This window comes from Papaver somniferum, unplaced genomic scaffold, assembly GCF_003573695.1.
Source record: "Papaver somniferum cultivar HN1 unplaced genomic scaffold, ASM357369v1 unplaced-scaffold_85, whole genome shotgun sequence".
NCBI lineage: Eukaryota > Viridiplantae > Streptophyta > Magnoliopsida > Ranunculales > Papaveraceae > Papaver > Papaver somniferum.
The window spans coordinates 779,092-791,255 of NW_020651526.1; the positions used below are offsets into that span (position 1 = coordinate 779,092).

At 36.3% G+C, this 12,164-nt stretch overlaps 1 protein-coding gene across 1 annotated transcript; it reads left to right on the forward strand.

The window, feature by feature from the left end:
* Nucleotides 1–9,624: 9,624 nt before the first annotated feature.
* Nucleotides 9,625–12,164, forward strand: LOC113346012. Its single transcript, XM_026589632.1, has 7 exons — nucleotides 9,625–9,894; nucleotides 10,285–10,616; nucleotides 10,746–10,960; nucleotides 11,041–11,074; nucleotides 11,165–11,233; nucleotides 11,312–11,368; nucleotides 11,936–12,164. The coding sequence occupies exons 1-7, from the start codon at nucleotides 9,625–9,627 to the stop codon at nucleotides 12,162–12,164; spliced, it is 1,206 nt and encodes a 401-aa protein (XP_026445417.1).

The window sequence follows — 12,164 nt, forward strand, 5'->3', positions numbered from 1 at the left end:
TCAGTTTCGTTGTATTTTTGCATCCAACGGTCGCTCATGATCTGTCTCAATTTCTCCGTTAGATCCGTTTCAGAAGTTATCATCCCACGGTTTTGCTTCGCGATACATCAAACCTTGCTGATCCCGACACACACTATAACACCTAACCCTATATCCCATCAAACCAAACGCACCCTTCCCCTTTCTCCATCGAACCCATCTTCTCCTCCACCCCGTCACAGAGAACCACCATCACCTTCACCACCAACTCCGCCAACTCCACTGCCTCAATCACCACAACGAACACCATCATCACCCTACCACCCTAAACATCACCTCCACACTTCCCCCAACATCCCATCTCCCTAAATCTAGCTGTTATACCTAACCCACACTCATCTCACTGACCTAGGTGTGGGTTTGATACAACACTTCGATTTAGGGCGTCAAATGGAGCAGAATAGGGAGCAGAAGAAGCAGAGAAGGAGTGGGTCCACTTGATTATCCCATCAAATTAGGTAATTTGAAAAACCTAATTTCACTGTTTTCAAATTGGGGATTTTTTTGGTATAAACCCTAAAATTATAAATTGGGTATAAATATGATGTGTGGGTGTGTGTTGTAATCATCTCTGGACTAGCCAGTGAACACTGTAGTAGTTTTGAGTTTTATTGATTTCCCAAATTCAAGTTCAGTTGATTTTAGTTCCTGTTCTAGTTACAATTTAAGTTAAGTTCAGTGCATCTTCCTTTGTTGTTTGTTTCTCTGTCAGTTTTGTAGTTCAGTCTATAACTTCATGTTAGTGTAGTTTAAATAGCATTACTTAATTGTTTTCTATTTCAAGTTCAGTCATTTAAGTTCAGTTGAAATTTAAAGTCATGTTTCAATTATCTTTTATGATGTATGATGTTAGTAACATGTTAGTTATGAGCTAAACCTCATAGCTAAGGTTCAATGAAACCTTTAGGCAAATGCTAGTCAGCTCAGTTGAATTGAAATGCTTGAGTGCAATAGGTTAGCTAGTTGTGCTAAGTGAACAACTACACTTGTGATTGGTTGTACCTTAAACAGACAACCAATGCTAAGAGTATAGGAGTGAATTTAGAAGATTATCAAACTAGTATAAGGAATCTTGGAACACTAGGAGAACTAGAATCCCAACCTTTTGTTCCTTAAGAACAAGAATTCTAAATAATAACTAAAACTGGTTAGCTCAAGACAATGGGTGGATTTGATGACCTTAGTTTCACTTTCTCACTATTCATACCCTTAGCTACTTTCTCCACTGTTTGCTGTGAGTTTAGTGTTCAAGTTACACTGCAGCTATTTGATGCCAATTTCTCTAGTTGTCTAAAAACAACAAAAAACCATTTCTAAGTCTCTTGTTACTGTCCTGGCACTTAAAATCAGTGAGGAACAAATTAGAAGCAACTAAGCCCATAGAGTCCCTGTGGACAAACCCCTGCTTTCACACACACACTTCAACAGCTTTGTGCACTTGCAGATTTAGAATAACTAGCTAGGTACATTCCCTAGTCCCAACACACCCCTTACTAGGATCGGTTTCCTTCACCCCTTACAAGGATCGGTTCCCTTTTACATGGCGATCAATATCGATCATACCAAGGTGATTACTTAAGATTGGTTTTATGAATAAAAGTTCTACCAATACAAATGTCAGGTCATTGTGAATTAGTTCTACCAAGAACACAACAAGTTGTGAGAGGTTCTACTCTATCACACATATTGGTTGTTCATAATATATGCAATGAATAACAAAACCAATATCGCCCGGCAATTTCCTTTTAGGTTCACAAAACAAGTTTATGAACTTACTTCCTTAGAACACATGTAAACATTGTTCCATAGGATGAAATCCTCCCCTTATACCCATACATAATCACAGTATCATTCAAATGATTATGTAGATGTCTTATTTACAAAATTTAATGGTTAAGAAATAAACCTCGTATTGTATTCCTTAATACTATGTATATCTAGAGTTCAAACATGCTTCGCAGTTATGTTTCCAATATGAACGACTTGAAAGATACGTTAGGGAATGAAACAGTTCAAGTCAAATATCACTAACCTCAAGTGGAAGGATGATTGTTGTTGTTGTAGCTCTGTACTTCTTCACATCTTCAAGACTTCGCAATACTTGTAATGTATGATATCCTAATGCTTTCAATCTAACCTATACGAAGTTTAAATCTAGTACATAATCAAGCGACTCTTAATATGATTTTTGATTCACTAAAATATGACAACCAAACTTGACATACCAACGCCTGGTGGGTTCAACCGAGAAATGCTTTAATAGATCAAAAAAATCAAGGATCCTCAAAGTGAGATGCTTTTACTTCGCAATTGCACTGGTGTGTCTAGACTTTACTTTGTAACGCGAACTACCAATCATGTTGCCATACAACCTGCCACTGATATTTTTGAAGACCAGTTATATTAGTACTTGAGACTTCTAATTACTGGGGATGGTGCGGGTTTTGGTCCACTACAAACAAATATTAGCTACCTTTCCCATTAAAGATTATGGACTTGGCATTTATACCATGGCTGACATTCGTGCCTACTGTTATCTTGCTTCTCAGAGCCAGACTACTTCGGTGCAAAAGGTGATCCTTGGTAATTTATTCTCAACGCACAAAGGTTCAGCTTATCATTTGGCTCTCCAGACCTTCATCCAGATATGTGGATTACCTTCTACTTACTGTGTCGATGATACTTCCCCCCTTCTATGCATTCCCTGGAAGTGTCTTATTTGGATGCGGTTAAGAAACAAATCCCAGACCAATTTTCTATGTCTGCAAGAGATTCCACCTTATGGAAGTGCAACCGTGTCAATCATGCACATGACTATATTTTAGCGGTACCCATCAGTGGGCTTAATCAATGTCTCGGACCTAGACAATTTAGAGCCATGCTTTGTTATCGCCTTGGTATTCCTTTGTTTTGCTGAGAATAGTTTATGCCCAAGCTGCAACAAATCTATGGACATCTTTGGAGATCATGCGCTTCATTGTGCTAAGGATATTGGATATAAGTTCCGACATGATGTTGTTCGTGATGTTATCTTTGACATTTTTTACAAAGCTAATGTGCCAGCACGCAAGGAGGTTTCTCTTGGCCTTCGGACGGATGATGAAAAAGACTTAAAGCCAGCCGATATCCTTGTTCTTAACTGGGAAAATAGGATGTTTGTATGGATGTTACAGGTGTGTCTCCATTCAGTGGTGATGGTGCTCGCTCTTTTGTCTCCGACAAGGAAATTTCTAGTGCGGTTTCACGTAAACGTACTAAATACTTGGACAAGTGTCCGACAAGGCAATTTCTAGTATGATTTAGGTGTTCTTGCTTTCTCTACTTTAGGGGAACTTGGTGAGGATACTCTGGTTTTTTTCAAGCTTCTAAAGAATTGTTTATTTAGCAATGACGCTAGTAGCTGCTTAGGTAGTTTGATTTTTTATAGATTAGGCGTTGTTATTCAAAGGGGAGTGGAGCCCAGCTTGTTCCTAGGTTACCAACCAAAAGCTTTATATGATTTCTTAACATAAACTATATCATTCGCAGAAAATAAAAAAAATAAAATTTATAGGAATAATAAATTATATTTCAAATTTTAATATATTTAATAAAATATAGTAATATTTTTTTAATTATTATTTTTATTATTTAATAAAAAAAGTATGATTATGGTTTGCTTAGAGAATATTATTATTGTAATATTTATTAAATTTTTTATTATTTTAAATAATAATTTATTATTGTGTTTGTTTATTTATTTTTTAATTATCATATTTAATTATGTCCGATTTGTGTCTGTATTGTTTGTATTATTTCAAAAAAATTGTATGTCTGTTAAATTTTTGTAACGTATTATTTAATAATATTTAATGTCTGTTAAATTCTTGTAACCTATCATTTAACAATATTTGATATCTGCATGTGTTTTGTATATTATGTACTTTGTGTATGATTTTTTTTTACCGCCATTTTATCTCCGCTTTTGACATTAATGAGGTTATGTTCATTGATCATTAAACCGATCTTTATACAACAACCGTCCAGAAACTTGATTTTTTGAAAATTAATTTTGACCATTAAGAAATTTGGTCGGAAATTTGGTGTTGGAATTATTCATGGTAATCTCCATTACTCTTGTCTTTTATAGATGGACCCAATTCGACCTGAATTTGAGCTTTTGGACTCAGCTGGACTTGAGTACCATCGTTGGGTAGCTGATATGGAGACTACTTTCGTGGCGTAAGACTACACTGCTACCATTAAGCCTTCAACTGCTCCAAATGTTGTTCCAACGACTGAATAAGAAAAGGCCAATGTCCTCATGTTTCTCAAGAGGCATATTGACCCTAACTTGCGATAGGGCTACCACCATTTGAAAACACCAAAGGAATTATGGGATGCTCTCGAAAGTCGTTTCGGGAATATTCATGGCTCTTTACTTCCACAACTGCAAGTCCAGTGAAATGAAATCCATTTCCTGGATTATGTCAAAGTGAATGATTTCCAGAAAGATATGATGCAGTTACAAGCACGTCTAGATTTCTGCGGCACCAAACTAACTGATGCTGAAATGATTCAGAAAATATTGTCAACATTCCCAACATCTTCAATGACACTAGAGAACCAGTATCAATTGGAGGTAGACAACAAGAGGATTACAACTTTTAGTAAGTTGATTAACTTACTTCAAGTCGCCGAAAGGCATAACGAAATCCTGGTGAACAACAATGCCGGAGCTGTGTGCAAAAAGAAAGTTTCCTAAGAAAATTATGGCAAAGTTAATAGATAAAAGAACCCCAAAAGTAAGAGGGGTGCACATGCTGATCATTCACATTCCCATGATTCACACTTATGTACCCCTTACACAAGTGGAGAAAGCAACACACATGGAAGAGGACACAAGGGACCCAACAGAGGTCACGGGGCGTGGTGGTAATTCAAATGTTTGGAACAGAGATGTACCTTCTGGCCCAAGTGGTGGAAGCTCCAAGGTCGATAAAGCTCCAAGAAACCCCCCTATTAAGAAGGACGAAGCTGGAAACGGTCCTTGTTATAGGTGTGGATCCACTGCACATTGGTACCAGCAATGTAAAGCTAGTAACAAAGTTGCATATATCTACAATAAGTATCGAGAGTCTGTGGAAAAAGAAGCTAACTATCTGGAAGAAGATGAGAATGCCCCTGACGTAAACCTCACAATATCAGATTTCCAAGGCAACAAGAGTCATGCCATATTGGGTACACCTGATTTTGATTGAAATTGTTTCTTTAGTTACCTTTTTGATCTTAGACGCTTATTTTAATAGACTCTGGTTTAAATAATTTTTCTTGATGGCTTGGACTACTTTATATGTCTTCATGATTAACTTATGAATGGATTATCTATGAGTATGTATTATATTAATCATATTGTTGGTAATGGTTTAATAGATTATTTTTACCTTGATAATCTGTTGTTTAGGATTGTATATTAGGAAGAAAAATATATCATTCAAGTAAGACTCAAATTCTCCAAAGTACATGAGATAACTTATTCAGATTTTGTAACGATGCCACATTATCTACTTGTAGGAATGTCTCAAGGAGAGATTGAATGTCTGGCTGATAGTGGAACCACCCATACTATCTTAAGAAATAGACAATTGTTTGTTAACTTGACCCATTATAATACATCTGTGACTAGATGATTAAATCATCACAAGTGATAATTGGGAGAGGCAATGCTCAATTCATGTTTCCAAATGGCACAGTGATTAAAATCACAGAAGCTATATATGCACCAAGAGATAATCGCACCTTGTTAAGTTTCAAAGATATTCGTGCAAACGGTTATCATTTGGAAAGTCACAGTGAAAATGGAATTGAATACATACATGTTACCTCTAATGAATCTGGAAGAAAACGCATTTTAGAGAAACTAATGAGTAAATCTAGTGGATTATAACTCCACTACTATTCGGGTTATTGAATCTCATGTTGTTACCAACGATGATTTATTGAATAATGACTCATACAGGCTTTGACACGACCGATTAGGGCACCCAGGTCGTGACATGATGATTCGTGTTTTAAAGAACTCACATAGACATCCCTTTTTTCGAGGAAAAAAGAAAGTGGGACAACAGACTGTTATAGTGCAAAGTAACCAACTACTAACTGGTAAGAGTGTTACTCCAACACGACAGTTGCCTTCTCAAGAAGTTGATGTGCAACATATTTCCCATTCTGCTTCATTGACTATGTCAAAAGCACATCATTTATTTTGCAAAGCATGTTCTTTAGAAAAAACAGGATCGAGACCATCCTATGCTAAAGATACCAAACAAAATATCCCATTTTTGCATAGGATACAAGGTGATATTTGTGGACCTATACATCCAGAATGCGGCCCATTCAGGTATTTTATGGTTCTGGTAGATGGTTCGACTCGTTGGTCACACGTCGCATTATTGTCCACAAGAAATGCTGCATTTGCAAAGCTCCTAGCACAAATTATTCGTTTGCGGGCTCACCACCTTGATTACCCTATCAAGTCTATCAGACTTGATAATGTTGGATAGTTCACATCAAAAGGATTTGATGATTACTGTATGTCTAATGGAATATACTAGAGCATCCCGTACCCCATATTCCCACTCAAAATGGTCTCACAGAAGCTACTATGAAAAGGTTATAGATGATAGCTAGGGCACTGGTTATGCGTACCAACCTGCCTATTACTTCCTGGGGATACGCTATACTGCATGCATCTTTACTTATTCTTTTTCGACCTACTGCTATCCAACCATTTTCTGCGTACCAGTTGGTAACTGGATATGAGCATGATATTTCACACTTACGCATATTTGGTTGTGCCGTATATGTGCCTATTATGCCCCCACAATGTACTAAAATGGGTCCACAAATACGATTAGGTATTTATGTTGGATATGAGTCCCCAACTATTATCCGCTACATTTGTGGATTGTCACTTTTATGAGACAACCTTCCCGTCTTTAGGGGGAGATAAGAAAAAGGATTTTCTAAGGGAACGACAAGAATTGTCGTGGTGTGTTCCTACGTTGTCTTACATTGATCCTCGTGCTCCACAATGTGAGAGCACTAGTGGAAATCAGAAGTTTCACGAATGTCAGGAAATGTCATATATACGAGTTATACGACCATTTGTAACCGTCTCTGTTGGGGTCTCTGATAAAGTGTCGTTGTTCCGAACAACCCTTGGACGTGGATCTTAAAATAACGACTGATTTTATGGTTAATGGGTACAGACCCTTAGCCGTGGGTCTCAGATTTAAGTAATTATATAAAAAATTATAGATTCAGATTTGCTGAAATGTCTGAATGGCTAAATCAAATCTGAAACAATCGGACTGAACATCAAATGAAACTCAAAATAAAGTCAAATTAAATTCAAATGAAACCAAACCTAAAACTCAAATTCAAATGAAACCAAAAATAAAACTCAACATTCATTCATTGTATCCATCAGGTTTAAAATTACACAAAATAGTATTGAAATCCTGAGTTCGGAACAATATACAAGTACTAGCTATCTAGTGAGTTCTAATATTAAACAACAAAATGATGCACTAATAGACAATTGATTAAACAACAAAACGACAAACTCTACCCCGACGATGAACTTAGCCCATACTTTAGAATGGTGATATCCCGAATCAAATAACTCTAAAGCACAGAGTGCGTTTTCAATTAAGTTGGAATGCTCACCTTACGGATTAAAACAATCCGGGCGGATGTAGTATACCCGTCTAAGTGATTATTTGATTAGGAAGGGATATACAAATAATGAGTTATGCCCATGCGTATTTATAAAGAATACGAGTTCCGGATTTTCAATTATAGCTGCTTATGTTGATGATATGAACATAATAGGCACTCTTGATGAAATGAGAGAAACCGCCAGCTATCTGAAATCTGAGTTTGAGATGAAAGATCTTGGGAAAACTCGGTTTTGTCTAGGAATTGAACTAGAACACCGAACCTCTGGAATATTAATCCACTAGTCTACATATGTCCATAAGATACTCGGGAAATTTAATATGGACATGATGCACCCCGCTAGCACTCCCATGATCGGTCGAAGCGTAGATGTGAATAAGGATCCATTTCGTCCTAAGAAAGATGACGAAGAAGTATTAGGAGCTGAAACTCTTTACCTAAGTGCAATAGGCACATTATTGTACTTATCACAATGTACTCGACCAGACATTTCATTCTCAGTGAACTTGTTAGCTAGATATAGCTCTGCGCCAACGCAGCGTCATTGGAATGGTATAAAGAATGTATTTAGATACCTTAAAGGAACCATTGACATGGGTTTATTTTATCCCTATGAGGACAAAAGGAGTAATGCTAAGACAAATACCTACACTGAAACCCAAAATAATGTTTTGGTTGGTTTTGCTGATGCTAGGTACCTTTCAGACCCACATAAAGCTCGATCCCAAACCGGTTATATATTTACCATAGGAAACACATCAATATCCTGGCGATCGACCAAGCAAACTCTTGTGGCTACCTCCACGAACCACTCTGAGATCATTTCCCTACATGAGGCATTTCGTGAGTGTATATGGTTAAAGTATATCATTACACATATTCGAGGGAAAAGTGGTTTGAATTCTACCACTAAAGAGGCGACATGCATTTATGAAGATAATGCATCTTGTATCGAACAGATGAAGCAATGATATATCAAGGGTGATAATACGAAACATATTTCACCAAAGTTCTTTTACAATCAGCAACAACAATGTCTCTTAAATATTCAAGTCAGCAAAGTACCGCCTGGTGAGAATGTGACAGACTTATTTACTAAGTCACTTTCTAAGTCCTTATTTGAAAATCACGTAAAAAGTATTGGACTAAGTAAATGAGACGACCCAAAATTATAATTTCTCGATTAATGTTTTCTTTTCCCACAGGGTTTTTCTATTCTAGGAATTTCTGAAGCAACAAGAGAAGTGGTCAGCTTTATGGAGCAACTTTACTAGGACTCAACACGTTGTACTCTTTTCCCTTCATCAAGGTTTTGTCCCATCGGATTTTCCTTGTCAAGGTTTTAATGAGGCAACACATTTGGAGTTCCACTTTTGAACCGCACAAGGGGGAGTGTTGTAGGGCCTACGGCCCATGGATGTGCGGTCCATTAGATAACTAGGGTTTTCTCCTCTTATGTATATAAAGAATATTATACCTATGTATTATGTCTTCTGCCTCTTTTATCAATTAAAAGTTCCCCTTTCTCTTTTCTCTTGGTTTACCTAATTATTACTCCACAAAAATGTACAATATTTGAGGATAAAACTTGTTTTTATAATAAATTAACCCTTGCCACACCGTATCCATAAAAAGATGAGGTCTTATTAAGTTTGACCCAAATATAAAGTGGTCCTAATAACCGTATCCATTAAATGAAATTTCATTGGGCCTGACGAACTCAACAAAGGAGATCCAGATCCATACGTTGAGCAAGTAGAAATTCTCTTCAAAAACCAAATCCCTAAATTCTCTTCTCAAAATCAAACTCCCCCGTAACCCGTGGACGGAGATTTCTTCTGTTGCTCCAAATTAATTATTAGAATGGCGAGAATCATCATGAAAGCTGCTTCATATTTAACCCCAGTGTTACTGGCATATACGAGGAAGACGCCTCTTAGAAATTACAGCAGTTCTTCATCCATCTTCAGCAACCCGCAATTGAAGAACAACATAATCCGTAGTCTAATTTATAAACAAGATCGGCCTCTAAATCTTAAGTTGTTCTCTTCTCTCGCTGAGAATAATAAGGGACCATCCAGTTCCGATCAAATCATACGTGCTCAGGAGAAATCTGAAGATCTTCTTCACAAGGTATGCTCTTTCATTAATTTTTCTGCTCGATTCTATCGATTGATGTTTAGGGTCCAACAAACACACATAATTTGAACATCTACTCATTCCAATTTTGCCACCTACTGTCTGCAATTTATTTTTCCATCCTTACTGTGCCCAAATCAAGCAGCCTTACATATATCTAGTTTGATTTATCAGAGATACTCTTGTGATGTCCTAGTGTTAAGTTGTCCTGTGTAGCCTACACCAGTAGATGTGAAACTCCACTTATATCTCCTCATATAGAGTTAAAGTGAGTGTTGAACACCAGAATTGCTTTGCAATAGTTATTAAGCTGTAATCAAGATCTGTATACAACACGGAGATGATCAAATGCGATGTCTTATGCGTTTGTTAGGTGTTGTGCAGACACCAAGTGATTTTCCCTTCAAAATTGAAGATAAACCAGGAAAGCAAACGGTAACGTTGACTAGAGAATACCGGGGTGATGATATCAAAGTCATAGTTCACATGCCTGCGGGTCGTTCCTCTACTGTTGAAGGAGGTGATGAATACAAGGATATTGTAAGTGATCCACAATCCAGCATTCGCCTAGTTGTATCTTGTACGAATCTTCTGGGGACTACTTTGGAGTACGGTGTCATTGCTTATCCAGATGACTTTTCGATAGACAGTTTCTGTATCAAGTACGAAAATGCTCCAGATGAAGAAAATATCTATTACAGAGGACCTGCCTATGCATAAGTACTAGAATTATTGATTGCTAGGTTTGATATTATATATGTACTCCGATTTCTATCAGTTATTGCATTCCCTATATCTTCTAGCATTATTGGTTTCTTATTGTGCATCTTTTGTATTTCTTCAAGGAAACTGGATAAGAACTTGCAGAAAGAATTCCACAGACGTTTGAAGATCTTAGGGATTATACCCAGCACCACCAGATTCTTACATGGGTACATGGCTAACAGGGACATGTGCTCGTCAGATTCAGCCAATTCGCCTCCTACTGATCAATCTACTCCTGAATCCATTGAAACAACAATTATTAATGATGAAGGGATTCCAGTCCACTATGTAGTTGGTAATAAATTTAATGTTTCGATTTGTGGAACCAGTATATATATGTTTTGAATCTTACTGAATTTATTATGGTTTATGTAGAAGTTTATAGACAAAGAGGACATCCACTTGTCAGGTACATACTATTTATGAACTCATAGAATGTAAACACTTAAATGCTGCTCTTGTTATGAATTGGTGTTTTCTTGGTTTTTATAAATGGCAGTGCTGACGATATCCGCAACAGTAGAAAGAATACCAAAGACTTCATCTGGATTCCTTATCCACATACTCGGTAGGTATTAATTATTTTTATTGGTATCACGATCATTGTTATTGAGTCAACTAAATTATTTAGTTCTTGTGCCAACAGTAGTGAGAAGCTATTGTGGATTGAAGTTCCTAGCGAAGGTTTCTTTGCTTCCCAAAGGTATACTATTGTTTTCACTCGCATTTACTATGTTTTCTATCCTAGTTGGCCAGATGAATATTATTAGTGATAGTATGGTGGTTAGTTTACTAGGCCTTGTTTGGTAAAATATATGATTACATAACCATAAATTGATAAATGATTTAGATATAATCATTTTTAAGATAATTTTTTCCAAACACTTTTTTTTTCAAATAATTGATTATCTTAGAATGCAGATATCAAAAAGGAGATGAAAGAACAATGATTTAGAATTTTTTTAGTTTGTTGTTGTTTTTTTTATATCTCTCTTGATAGTGTAGAGAAAATAAAAAGAAAAAATTCAATCTGAGTTTTTTAGAAAAAATAATCGATTATAAAAATTTTCAAAACAACTTTTTTCTGTTTATGGATAGTGGAGTTTTTCAGTTACGATTAAAATAAGCAATTATTATAAAAGGTACCAAAGAAGTATAGAATCCATTATAATCTGTATAATGGATTATGAACTGACAATCCATTAAAATAATAGTTACATAACAGCCCCAAATAATACAAATTAACTAGTTTGTTCTTTAATCGTGGTAGTGAACTTCAAGAAGATGTTGAAAATGACCTTGATGTTGGACGCGAGGAAGATTTATTGTTCCTTGATGGTGAAGATAACAATCCTTATAGATGTTTACCTCCCAAAGATGCTTGGGATCCCCCTGTTTTCTCAGAAGAGATGGATAAGATAATGTATCCTTATGGACGTCCTCCTGTTGTTAAAATGAGTGATTTAGAACTTGAACATTATCAAGTATGGGATATGTAA

Excerpts from the sequence above, each read along its gene's own strand:
- LOC113346012 (XM_026589632.1), top strand. The coding sequence starts at position 9,625 with ATGGCGAGAATCATCATGAAAGCTGCTTCATATTTAACCCCAGTGTTA. Across the intron at positions 10,617-10,745 it reads TACAGAGGACCTGCCTATGC|GAAACTGGATAAGAACTTGC; the intron begins ATAAGTACTAGA and ends TATTTCTTCAAG. Across the intron at positions 11,075-11,164 it reads AGAGGACATCCACTTGTCAG|TGCTGACGATATCCGCAACA; the intron begins GTACATACTATT and ends TATAAATGGCAG.